The 13129-nt window shown below is 31.5% G+C and overlaps 1 protein-coding gene across 4 annotated transcripts; it reads left to right on the top strand.

Moving 5' to 3' along the window:
* The first annotated feature begins 203 nt into the window (after positions 1-203).
* Positions 204-13047, top strand: LOC124498968 (uncharacterized). 4 transcript variants are annotated; one of them, XM_075735557.1, is made up of 5 exons: positions 204-325; positions 7173-8182; positions 8461-8665; positions 8740-8931; positions 9003-13047. In XM_075735557.1, exons 2-5 carry the CDS (start codon positions 7245-7247, stop codon positions 12747-12749), a joined length of 5082 nt encoding a protein of 1693 aa, XP_075591672.1. In that variant the 5' UTR covers positions 204-325; positions 7173-7244; the 3' UTR covers positions 12750-13047. The 4 variants fall into 4 exon arrangements, with proteins under 4 accessions (XP_075591672.1, XP_075591671.1, XP_075591669.1 ...); XM_075735556.1 differs by lacking the exon at positions 204-325 and adding an exon at positions 742-1551; XM_075735554.1 differs by lacking the exon at positions 204-325 and adding an exon at positions 742-1551 and having other exon boundaries at positions 8740-8937.
* The last annotated feature ends 82 nt before the right edge of the window (positions 13048-13129 follow it).

Below are 13129 nucleotides of genomic sequence, written 5' to 3'. Positions count from 1 at the left end.
AAAAAAAAATTCAACATCAACATCATCATCATGTGGATCGGGCGGCGGAGGAGGCAAATGAAAAAAAAAAAAATATCGTCATTGGAATGCCAAACACACACACACACACACACATATACACTAACTACTACTACTACTACCTATGGCGTCCTTGTATCACATTCTCTCGCTCCCTCTCATCATCATCATCATTATTGAGAATTGAATTGAGCCTGTTTCTAGCAACAAACAAAAAATTTTTTTTTTTTTTTTTCATTCAATATATACAACACAATTTGAACAACAAGGATTGAAATAGTGTCAATTTTTTTTATGTGTGTGTCCTGTATTTATATTGTTACGCATGTATAATATTTATATATATATATACAATATATACAATTTTGATCACGTGATCATTTTTGATTCAATCAAAATGGACCAATCAGAAACATGTTCAGGCTGTGGCCTGTGTATTTATATTTTCTCATTTTTTTGTTTTTGTTTCTCTTGTTCTTTTTCTCTCTTTCTTTTCACCTCTATTTTAGCCATTGTATATGTGTGTATATGTTATTTTCTCTCTCTATCTCTCTTTTTCTGTGTGTAGCTCTATTTTCACACACACACACACACACCACTTCTTTGAAAAAGACACGCACACACACACAAAGCACACACGGTATCCTATTTGTTTGTGGATCTTTTTTTTCATCCAGCAGCAGCAGCCAGTCAGTCAGTCTGTTTGTAGCAATCGTTCAGTACGGTTATCACGTTCATTTTTATTTTCAAAATTTTTATTACTCGTGAAAAAATTTTTTTTTTTTTGCTTACTCCTCATTCTCTCATACACACTGTGTGTTTACAATTTCGTACATTGCAAGTTATTCAATTTTTTTTTTTTTGCCTGCCTGGTTTGATGTTTGTGTGCTCGCTTGTGTGTATTTTGTGTGTATGTGTTTTGTGTTGTTTTTTTTCTGCTCTTTTCTCGACTGTATTTTTGTCCGCCGTTCTCGCTCTACTTTTTTTTTGTTAACGTCGTCGTAGTCGTTTTGTTGTCATCGTTTTGGGTTTTTCGTCTTCGTCGTCGTCGCCGCCGTCGTCGTCGTCGTCGTTTTGGTGTGATCATCGAGCCCACCGCCACCGAGTGTATTTTGTTGTTGTTGTTGTTGTCGTCGTTTAAACTGTGAATATACTGTGCCAGGCTTGTTTTCAATTTTTTTTTTTCTGGTTAAAATCTGTCTTTATGTAGGTGGCTTATCATCAGATAATCAAAGAATAGAATCATTATAAACGCAATTGACAATCAATCATTTGGAATGTTTTTCCCGGTTTTTTTTGTGTTTTGTGTCCGCGGTAAAAAAGATATAGAGAGAGAGCGAGAAAAACATCTACAGACGCCATCTTACGGCGGTTAAAAGTGGACAAATATCATCACATCACATTACCGTTCTAGTGATTATTACATTGAATTCGTTGATTTTTAATTTGGCCTTTTGGCCATTCGGTTGATGTAGCTTTGTCGATTATAATCAATTGGCAACAGCAAGAAGAACTGAAAACCACACGCACACGGTATGATTCGTATTTCTTTTGCGTAGAATATAGAATTTGAAATTCTTTTTGAATTATTATTCTGCATGATTGCATGTCATTGTTGATTTAATTTACATATAAAGAACCAAAAAAAAAAATGAATAAACGAATAGATCTTGCCGAATGGACCATGGATTCTTTGTTGGTAAAGGTAAGTGTTTTAAACAAACATTCAAGCAAGCTATTCGTTTTTGTTTTTGGTTCCAAAATGACAAACAAAAAACTAATTCAAAATTGATTGATGTCCAGTTTTGAATAGGAAAAAAAATGTTGCATGCAGATGAATTAGTTTTTCTATTTATTCTTTGCAATTTGATCTATGATTTATTTGTAAACAACATTCATAAATGTCGTAATCGACACTATAGTATTTGTCGTTTTTTTTGCTACTGGTGCTAGTGCTAGAATATTAATTTAACCGAAAAAAAAGAACTAATTTGTGGTCGTCGGTGTATCGTGTAGAAGGGAAAAATTAGTGAATAAGCGAAACAACCCTACCAACTTAAAGCCAATAATCATAAATGAATTTAAACGGGCAAACATTGCTTCATTTACGGTTTACAATGAAATGAAACATTTGGCTTAAAGAGAGCGCGCAACTAGAGCTATTTGGAATAGAGCGAGAGAGAAAGAGAGAAAAACTTGCTTCGCTTATTTTTATGTGTATATTGTATGCTCACGAACGAACAAACACTGTGATATCTAATATCTAAATTTTCTGTCCAGCAGAAAAAAAAGCTGAACGTCACGGCCCGTAATCATTTTTTTTTTCAGCCACCATCGCCAACATCATCATCATCATCATCATCGTTGATCATGATCGACGTCGGCTGCTGCTGCTTGTTCTGTGAATGATATAGCAACGATAATAGCAGTATATTTTTTGAAACAGCCGTCGTCATCATTATAATCATAATCATCATCATCATCATCATTCGAATGAATGAAATTTTTCTATCCGACCGGCAATTGTATTTTTTTTCCTCTGGTGGATTGTATGTGGCTGGCTGGCTGGCTTGGCTGGCTATGATTTTATACTTTGCACCCTGACAACACACTGTATATTGGATCATTTTGGTGAATGTGTGTGTGTGTGTGTGTGTGAAAAACGGTTATCAAGCTAAACTAGAGAGAGTTCAAGTGTGTGTCTAATTTTGCATGTTTGTATTCTGGTTGGTTGGTTGATTGGTTTGATTTTCTGGTTTATGTATATAATACCAGTGTGTGTGTATATATATTTTTAATCTATTCTCTGTCTCTGTTCTTGTTTAGTCTGGCTGATTTTCGGTTTTTTTTTGCTGTCTGTGTGTGTAAAGAGATTTGTTGTTTTGTTTTGTGTTGTTGTTTGGTTTGGAAAAAGAAAAAATAAAATCTACTTTTACAGATCGATATGATCTTGATTTGTGATATATTGAATTATGACATGTGATAGTGTCTTTGTGTGTGTGTGTGAAAGAGTCATAGAGATGTTGACATTAGATATTTCATTTTGATAAATTTTTTTTTTTGCTTTCATTTTCAAATGTTGATGATGATGATGATGATTTGATTTTTCTTGTTGAATCATCATTTGATTTGGTTTATAGTTTTTTTTCATTTTTTTGTTTGATTTTTTCAAATGAAAATTACCAATTTGTTGACGATTAATTTGTTTGATTAATGATTAATGATGATGATGATGATGGCTCTATCATTTGGTTTTTTTTTGTTTCTCAAATATGATGATGATGATGATGATTCAATCAGCATCCAATCGATTTGTTGATGATTATCGAATCTTTATAAATGTATTTTATGTGATTGATTTGATTGATGAAATCAAATCGAATTCGAATCGAATTTTTTTTTTGTTCATTGAACCTATACCTTTCTCTAGCTCTCACTGACAAAACAAAATGTCAGATCAATCATCATGTTGAATGTGTAGTGGTGGTGGTGGTGGATTTTTTTCAGAGGAAAAAAATTGCCGGTTTTTTTTATCATTCTTTCGCCCAATTCAATTTGATTTGATGATTGATGATTGGCTGGTTGGTTGAAATTCAAGGTAAAAAAGGAAAAATTTGTTCATTCACACAATCAGTTATGCCACAGAATGTTTATTAGTGTTGGTGAGAATTGAATGAATCGATCAGAATAATGAAAACAAAAAAAAAACAACAACAACAACAACAATATCCATCCGACCAAGATATTAAGATTTTGCTCTCTTTTTTTCGCATAAAAACGATGATGATGATAATGATAAAGCATCGAAGCAGATCATCAATCCTAAGAGCCAAGTTTTTTGAGGGTTGCCATAAGTTGATTGTGTAATAATCATCATCATCATTTTTTTTTGAAATAAACTAAACTAAATGATGAGAACAACAAGTGGTTGTTGTTGTTGTTGTTGCCAGTCCATCAAGTTTTTTTTTGTTCGGTTTTCATTTTTTTTTTCATTCAATTCATTCTGTCGAGAGAATAGATGATGATTGTCTACTTTTGTTGATTGTTTTCTTTCTATTCTTCTATTTTCATGAAATGAAAAGAGATAGAAATATGAATTTTCTCTCAGAGATGGGCACCCTTATCTTCTTTTATTATTATTCTAATGTACCGGTTGTAAAATGATAATCATCCGCATCATCATCATCTGAATTATTTTTGTTGTTTCCATTGTTATTCTTTTTTATTTATTAAATAGCCAGAAAGATATATTGATTTTTGCATCTATTTAGTTTGATTAGTTTGATTTTTTTTTGTCTGTTTGTACATTTGTTTGTTTTGTAGGCATGTCATGAATATTTAAAATATGAAAAACGGTCATTTTTTTTACCAAAAAAGAAAAAAAATCACGTTCAAGGTAAATGTTCGACAATTCTTTTTCTAGCCCTTTGAAAACCTGGTGAAATTAAAATTTTTGTTTTCGTTGTTCACGTTTTGCATATATATCCGATTTATAGATAATTGATTTTCGTATTGAAACTAAACCAGTGAGAAGAGGAGAACAAAAAAAAATTCCAAAAAAATGCCCGATAGATACACACACCACGCTGTCAAAATGGTAATCACACACACTTATCTTTTATTTTTTTTTTTGTTTTTTTTTGGTTGTTAGATTATATAGGCAGGGATCTACTTACTTATATACACACATACAAAAACACGTCAAACATATACAACACAACACACACACACACACATATTGAAATGTGCAACGTATTATAAATTATATTGGCCAACATTTGGTCGGTCGGTTCGTCGTTCATCGTTCATCGTTCATCGGTCACACATACACACACACAAACACCACACATATATGCACAGAAATGATAAGTTTGGCCTCACCCGGGGTTTCCATCATCATCATCATCGAAATGAAGGTTCCATTGATGATGATGATGATGACTATTATTATGATTATGGGATAGAGATTGAATGAAATGGAATGGATGGATGGACAATTCCTATATATCTGCCACCATTTTTTTTTGGCACCGGATACGGATGTGTTGAGTTTTAATCTTTTTAGTGTATGTTAAAAACACATTCTGTGTGTTTACATCATCATCATTTCAATCATTAATAATGGAATTTGATAATTTTCATTTCTCTCTCTCTCTCTCTCTCTTTCTCATTCTCACTTTGGAATGATACGTGTTTGTTTATTGTTTTTTTTGTCTGTTTGTTTGTTTTACACTTATCGTTAGTGTACGTGCACGTGTGTGTATATGAAATATCTTATGATGATTGGTATGGCGTTGTTATATATATACCGTGTGTGCACGTTTCATTTCGATGGACAACAAAATGAAATAGAGAGAGAGAGAGAACTTGTTGTCGATTTTGTTTGTTGGGGAAAATAATAATGGGATCTGGTCACAGCTGGTCTCTCCTTTAGTTTTGGGTATGTATGTGTGTGTATGTGTAGTAGAAATACGAAACTTTTTTTTTTTTTTTTGATTGATATATATCGTTTTTTATATGCCACAAATCTTTTTTCTCTTGAATTTGGCCATATATCTGTCATTTTTGTTCGATTTAAAATTTTAAGATTCAAATCAATCAATCAATCAAGAAAACAATTGGTTAAACCTTAATATGACTGGTTGATCAATGATCAAAGACAAAAAAAAGTCTCTGAATTGAATTATGAATGAATGAATATAAATTCTACGTGATAATGGTGATTTCATGGATTTTGTTAAGTCCGTGTCTTTGTGTTTTTTTTTTGTAAATTTAATTATAGTCTACTATAGTGTTTAGTGTATGATGGGGACAACAGCATAACACAATTATATGAATTGATTCATTCATTTTTTTGGGTTACGGTCATTCTCCAAAAAAAAAAAATTGTACATTTACGGTCAATCTCTCTCTCTTGCCGTTTTTTTACTTATTTTGAAATAACGCCCATTCTTTTTTTCCAGATTATTCATCATCATCATCAACATCGAATCCATTTATTTAATAAAATTTACAATTGAAATTCTGCAAAATGATGATGATGATTCACACACAATAGGAATTGTGATTGAGATGATTCTATAATTCACGAGATATGAAAACCTTTTTTTTGATCTCATCAATTTTTTTTCTATTGGATTTTGATTTAATTTACTCATCATCATCATTTTATTTTGATTGTATGCAAAAAATACACGCAACTATTCGATTAATTTCAAAAAAAAAAAAAAAAAAAAATTCAATTTAAATCAATTACACAATCATCATCAATCCATCAATCCATCCATTATTTAATAATGAATTTTTAAATGTCACATTCTTGTATCATTTTTTTTTGTTTTGTTTCACAATTCATGATTTTGGTTTTTGATAAAAGTTGAATGGACTATGATGATGATAAACCGTGTAGGGTATGTGTGTGTGTGTGTGTGTGTATTTTATAAGCAGGATATTTATATATATACATGTTTTTGTCAGTTTGGCGGTATGTGTCATGAGGATAAATATGTGTGTGTGTGTGTGTGTGTTCGCGGGTCAAAGGCAGCTGCCGATGATGATGATGATGATGATGGTGGCTGTCTGGCTGGCTGTGAGTTAACGTATCCGTTTTTTTTTTTTTTTTTGCTCGTTCAAAAACATAACTTGAATTGTGTGTGTGTGATCATACAAAGTTTTTCTGGTTTCCTTTTTTTTCCAATGATCATCTGATTGTTTTCAATGTGTGTGTGTATGCGTTATTTTCTGGTCATACCAGGCCACTACTATTTTTTTTTTCAGTGTTGTAACCGCGCTTTTTTTTTCTTTCACCATCAATGATGATGATGATGATATATAATTTTTCATGTGTGTTTATGAGCGCCATCCATTCAGTCATTGGTGAATGAATGAATCAATGGCCATTGGAATGGCTTCAAGAAAATTTTTCGTTTTAAATTGTCATATATCACATTTATATGTAGTTGAAAATGATTATATATTGATTTTAAAACGTGTACACGTGTTGCTGAACAAAAAGAAATTCGAATTTTAGAATTTTAGAAACAGAACACGTTTTTCTTTTTCGAATTTAATGTGGTAGTTTTTTATTTGAAGAAAAGTCTTGATTTATTGTGTGTTTAATGGGTTTTTCTCTTTCTCTCTCTCCTGTTCTATAGGGAATTTTTTTTTTAATTTTGAAAAAAAACAACAGCAATCATCAATCAACAAAGAATTAAGAAGAAAAAATAATGTTGCTCAGCTCTTCTACTAATAATAATAATAATAATAATAATAATAGTCATCATCGTTATAATTATCATCATCATAATCAAGAAAAAATGACCACTAGTAGTGGTGTACGAATAACGGCAACAAAAAGTATTGGCAATAATCAACGACAACAGCAACAACAACAGCAGCAGCAACAAATGAATAATAGATTCATATCATCAATGGATCATCAAGGAATGAATAATTCTATGATGATTTATAATGGAATTCATGGATCATCATCATCGTCATCGTTGCCGTTGTCGTCGTCGTCGTCGTCGTCGACAAACAAAATGATGAATCAAAATTATAATGATCGTACAACAACAACAACAACAACAACATATCCACAACAAATGGCACAAAAAACAATGATTTCATCTGGTCAACAAACAACAATTAATATCAATAATAATGATTCAATGACAATAATAGAATCTAATAATAATAATAATCAACTGCCAATCGTTAGTAATGGAATTTCAAGAAAAAGAAAACATCCATTATTAAGCAATATAAATGAAATGATTACCTGTGCTATTTGTAGTGGTTATTTTATTGATGCAACAACCATTGTTGAATGTTTGGATACATTTTGTAAATCTTGTATTGTTAATTATTTGGAAACATCAAAATCATGTCCAATATGTGATGTACCGTTGAGTAAAATAAAACCACATCAATCATTAAGACAGGATAAATTAAAACAAAGGCTTGTATATAAATTAGTACCACAAATATTTATTGATGAAATGTATCGTCGAAGACAATTCTATAATAACAATGATAATAATAATTTACAACAACAAGAAGATCAACAGCCATTTAGTAAAGAAGATGCTGGTCAAATTCCATTACATTCATGTTATTTTCGTCCAAATGATAAGATCTCAATGTCTATTGAATATTTAGATGAGTAAGTATTTTTAATACACACACATTCTATATGAATGTCAGCAATAGTTTTTGATTTGGTCAGCACGTGACCATTTTTTTTTTGTTTTTATGAATAATTTATTTAGATGGTGGTAGTGGTGATGGTGGTCACGTGTTTGACCAAATATAGATTGAAATATAGTATTTTAGTGTGTATGATCAGTTTTTTTTTTAGTTTAGTTTAGTTTAGTTTAGATTTATTTCTAATTGAAAATCATTTAATAAAAATCTAATCAATTTTCAATCATTCTATACTAGACCAGTGAATTCGACGGCAAAAATTTCCATTATAAATCATCATCATCATCATCATTCTAGTGGTACTGTAACGAAAAAGACACGTTCATCAAAATCAAACAATCAACAAAATGATCAAAATTCATTGCAAACAACAGTGGCAGCCAATAAAAAGAATAATGATTGTAATGAAAATATCGACGACATACTGTATATACGTCCAGAGGTTTGTTGTTTTTTGGCTATTAATAAATTTTCTAAAAATTCATTTTTCATTCTTCATACAACAACAAAAAAAAGGATAAACCTGTTCGCCGTTATCTACTTTGTCCAGCTGCATTGACAATATTGCAATTGAAAAAATTGATTGCCAACAAATATTCATCATTTGATTGGTTTCATGAATTTAAAGTGGAAATTTATTATTCCGGTCAATTATTGAAAGATGATTATACATTGATGGAGATTGCCTATATCTATACATGGGGAGCGGTAAATGTTCAGTTCTTGTTTGTTTGTTTGTTTGCTTGTTTCTAAATTTTTTTTTCTCCATTTTTCTGTAGAATGATCCAATGAGATTTTCCTATTGTTTTGTACGTAAACGAATCAATACACAATTGAAAGCAATTGAAAATTCAATTTGTGAAGAACCATCATCATCATCGTCGTCGTCGAAAAATCAAAGGCAAACAGCTTCTTCATCATCATCAGCAACAACAAATCATCAAATGACCACCACCACGTCTTCAACACGATCACAATCAACAAATTCTACTACTAATACATCAATTCGTGGTAATTTAACCACCATAACATCATCAATAGATAATTTATCAACGAATAATAATCGTTGTGATGCAAATGTTGGTACTACTACCACCAGTAGTAGTAGTAGTAGTAGCTGTAATACAAAACGTATTGCTATCACGAATCCAATTCAAAAACAAATATCAACATCAACATCGACATCGGCAACAAATCATCAGATGACAAAATCAAATCATCATAATTCACGTATAATAATACAACGTGAATATGATAATTATCATCCAGGAGAAATGGCTAAAAAACGGCCAAAATTAATGAATGATAATGCAGAATTTACTCATACCGGAACGCAAACATTATCGACAACAAATAATAATAATAATAATCATCAGCATCATATTATGCCAACAACTACAACAACAACGGTTCGAATTACAAATACAACAGCCACTACTAGTACTGGTTATAATGTTCGTTCAACAATGGCAAAAACATCTGTATCGTCATCGATAACTTTTAGTCGAAATAAGAATGGTGATTTGTTTGCAAAATCAACTACAACACCATCATCATCAGCATTATCATCATCGACAACATTGAAACGATCAATTGATGGTGATGAAAAATCAGCAACAGCAACAACAATGAAAACATCGACAACAAAACCAACGATAATAAAATTAATTTCAAAATCAAAATCAATGGATGGTCAAACAGATTCATCATCAATGAAAAATGAAAATGGTCAACGTCATCATCATCATCATCATCACCATCCTCATCATAATAATAATAATAATAATAATGATAAAATGCAAACGAAAATTTCAAATGATAATCAATCAAAACAAAAACAAACAAATTCCATATCTAACGGCAATAATAATAATACACCAAATTCAAATGGTGGCAAAGATAATTCAAACAAACCAATAACACATGCATTATCACCGCCAGCCATACGTATAAAATTGACGACATCACAAAATTCATCACCACAGCTTATTGGTCAGATAATATCACCTATACCTCCGGAGGTTCAATCGGAACTTTCGAAATCAAATTCATCAATTCAAGATTCGAGTAGTAGTGGTGGTAGTGGTAGCAGTAGTACGAAACATATAAAAAGTTCATCACCATTACATCAACAAGAATCAACAACAGGGAAAAAAGAAACAACGACGATGAATATCGGCCATCAATCTATTAATCAATCAAAATCGATGACTGATTCGGTAACAAATACAAATTCAAATTCGAATAAACAACGTGGTAAAGTTATCAATGATATAATCAATAAAATGTCATCGAAATCAAATTTTATGTCTTCATGTTTAAAATCATCATCATTCGGTGGTACATCATCCAATAATGGTGGCGGTGGTGTTGGTAATGGTGGTCAACAATCACAAAATACTATTGTTTCCGGTTCATCATCATCATCTTCACTTGAAGAATTGATTAATGCAAAAAATAGCAGCAATATTCACAATGATCAACAACAACAACAACAACAACAAGAGCATCAGCAGGAAAACGTAATGGAAAATAAACAACAACAACAACAACAACAACAAGAACAGCAAACAAAATCAAGTGGTAATCTTGTATTGAGAATTTCGACAAAATCACTTGAAACAAAAGCAATTATTGTGCCAACAAGTAGTCAAGATAATAATAATGTAAAAAGTCAAGATGAAAATGGTACATCGAAATCACCATCATCATCAACAATAACAAAAGTTCCTGAATTGGCACGTTCATCACCATCGAATAATCGTATTCATAAATCAAACGATTCACCATTATCATCATCATGTTCACCACCACAATTAATGGTTGATGAAGAAGATGATAATTCTATTGAACCGAAATTAATTGTCGATATGGATCGTTCAATGGATGATTCAGATGATGATGATGGTGAAGAAAATTCATTAGTTATGGACATTAATGATGATAAACAAAAAGATGATGAATCTTCCATGATCAAAAAGAAGAATTTGCCATCAGAATCCTCACAATCACCACAAAGATTAATATCTAAATCTGATGATTGTTCATCATTTGGTAATAAACAGCAACAATCGTCGCCTAAATCCATGCCAATGAAATCATCACCATTATCAGTATCGGCCATATTGACACCAACATCATCAACTATTACAACAACAACACGACGACTTTCAATATCCGATAATAATAACAATAATGCTGATAAAAATTCAATGAATAAATTGTCAATTTCAATAACAAATTCTACATTTAATAATCCAAATGATAATAGTCCATCATCATCATCATCGACAATGACAAAAACAAAAGGATTTTTAGCACCATTAGATTTATCATCACCAAAACAGCAGCAGCAGCAACAACAACAACAACAACAACAACAATTTTTCCATCAAAAAACTATTTCATCATCATCATCATCATCATCACCGCCATCACCGAGATTATTATCAGCTAATAATCGCAATTCATTAACTGGTATTAATTCAGGTTCCATTTCATCATCCGTATCGTCAAAAATATCAACAAAATCATCATCAGATACGTCATCGAATAAATCGAACGAATTATTATCAACAATCAATCTATTACCAATGGCAATGAGACCTAAATCATTGGCATCGAAAATTGTACCACCATTGAAACCATATATAACCAGCAGTAGTAGTAGTAAACAGCAGTCAACATCTGGTTCATCTAAGTCTACCCGGTCATCATCATCATCATCGAAAACATCAAGTGGATCTTTGTCATTGTCTTCTGCCGCTGTAAGGGTGAATAACAATAACAACAACAACAACAATAATGGTTCAATATTTGGAACGCAACAATCATCACCATCGACATTGATTCCATCATATCCACCACCACCAACATTTGGAAATCATCATCATGGATGGAATCCAACAACAACGCCAGGAGCATTTAATGCAGCATTTGGTGCATTTTGGAATAGTCGTAATTTTGCTTTGGCTGCTATGATGATGAATCAACAACAACAACAACAACAACAGCAGCCACAAACACAAAAATCTTCACCAACGAAAACATCATCATCAGGTCGAACTACATTAAATAATCGTTTTGGATCATCATCTATGCAGCCATCATCATCATCATCATCATCATCAGTGGGTACAATATTAACTAATGGTAGTGGAACAAATATTCCAAATAATAGTAGTGCAAATAATCTGAAAAAACTAATGGATCGACAACGTGAACGTGAGCAACAAAATTTGAATTTTAATAAATTTAATGCATCAAATTTAATGATGATGAAAATGTCATCATCATCATCATCATCATCAACGAATTCGAATTCGTTGGCCAATCGTAATGGTAGCAGTAGCAATTTATTTGTTGGCCATCCATCGTCATCATCATCATCATCGCCATCAACGTTGAAATCATCATCATCATCATCCGCATCTGCACCACGGCAGACAATTTCTTCTCAATCATCACAATCATCATCATCATCATCATCGACATCATATCAACCAGTTTTTCCTTCACTAAAATAATTCACTGATCTCATCTCGCAACAGCAACAACAACAACAATAAAAACTAAAACAATGGAATAATATAGTCATCATAATTATTATTCATCATCATCATCATCCATAATTGTTTAACACTCGTTATTGTAATATTATTATTAGCCAGATCGTAAAATTGCAATTGAAAAAATTTGTTGATTGATGAAAATTACTATTATCTTTGATTCATAATACCAATTACATTCATCCATGTGTATTTATTATTATTATTATTGTATTATTTTTATTTAAATAAAAAAAAATTGCGAATATTGCAAAAATTCCACGTTTTGTTTACATTTTCACATTCAATTGATGAATTTAAATTATTTTTGGATTTAGTGGCACCATCTGTTGAGGCAA

Source organism: Dermatophagoides farinae, chromosome 2 (assembly GCF_024713945.1).
Source record: "Dermatophagoides farinae isolate YC_2012a chromosome 2, ASM2471394v1, whole genome shotgun sequence".
Classification (NCBI taxonomy): Eukaryota; Metazoa; Arthropoda; class Arachnida; order Sarcoptiformes; family Pyroglyphidae; genus Dermatophagoides; species Dermatophagoides farinae.
This window is presented reverse-complemented; position numbering and strand designations above follow the sequence as displayed.

Coding starts and splice junctions, on each gene's coding strand:
- LOC124498968 (XM_075735554.1), top strand. CDS start 7,245: ATGTTGCTCAGCTCTTCTACTAATAATAATAATAATAATAATAATAAT. Junction 8,183..8,460: donor TCTATTGAATATTTAGATGA/GTAAGTATTTTT, acceptor ATTCTATACTAG/ACCAGTGAATTCGACGGCAA. Junction 8,938..9,002: donor ATACATGGGGAGCGGTAAAT/GTTCAGTTCTTG, acceptor ATTTTTCTGTAG/AATGATCCAATGAGATTTTC.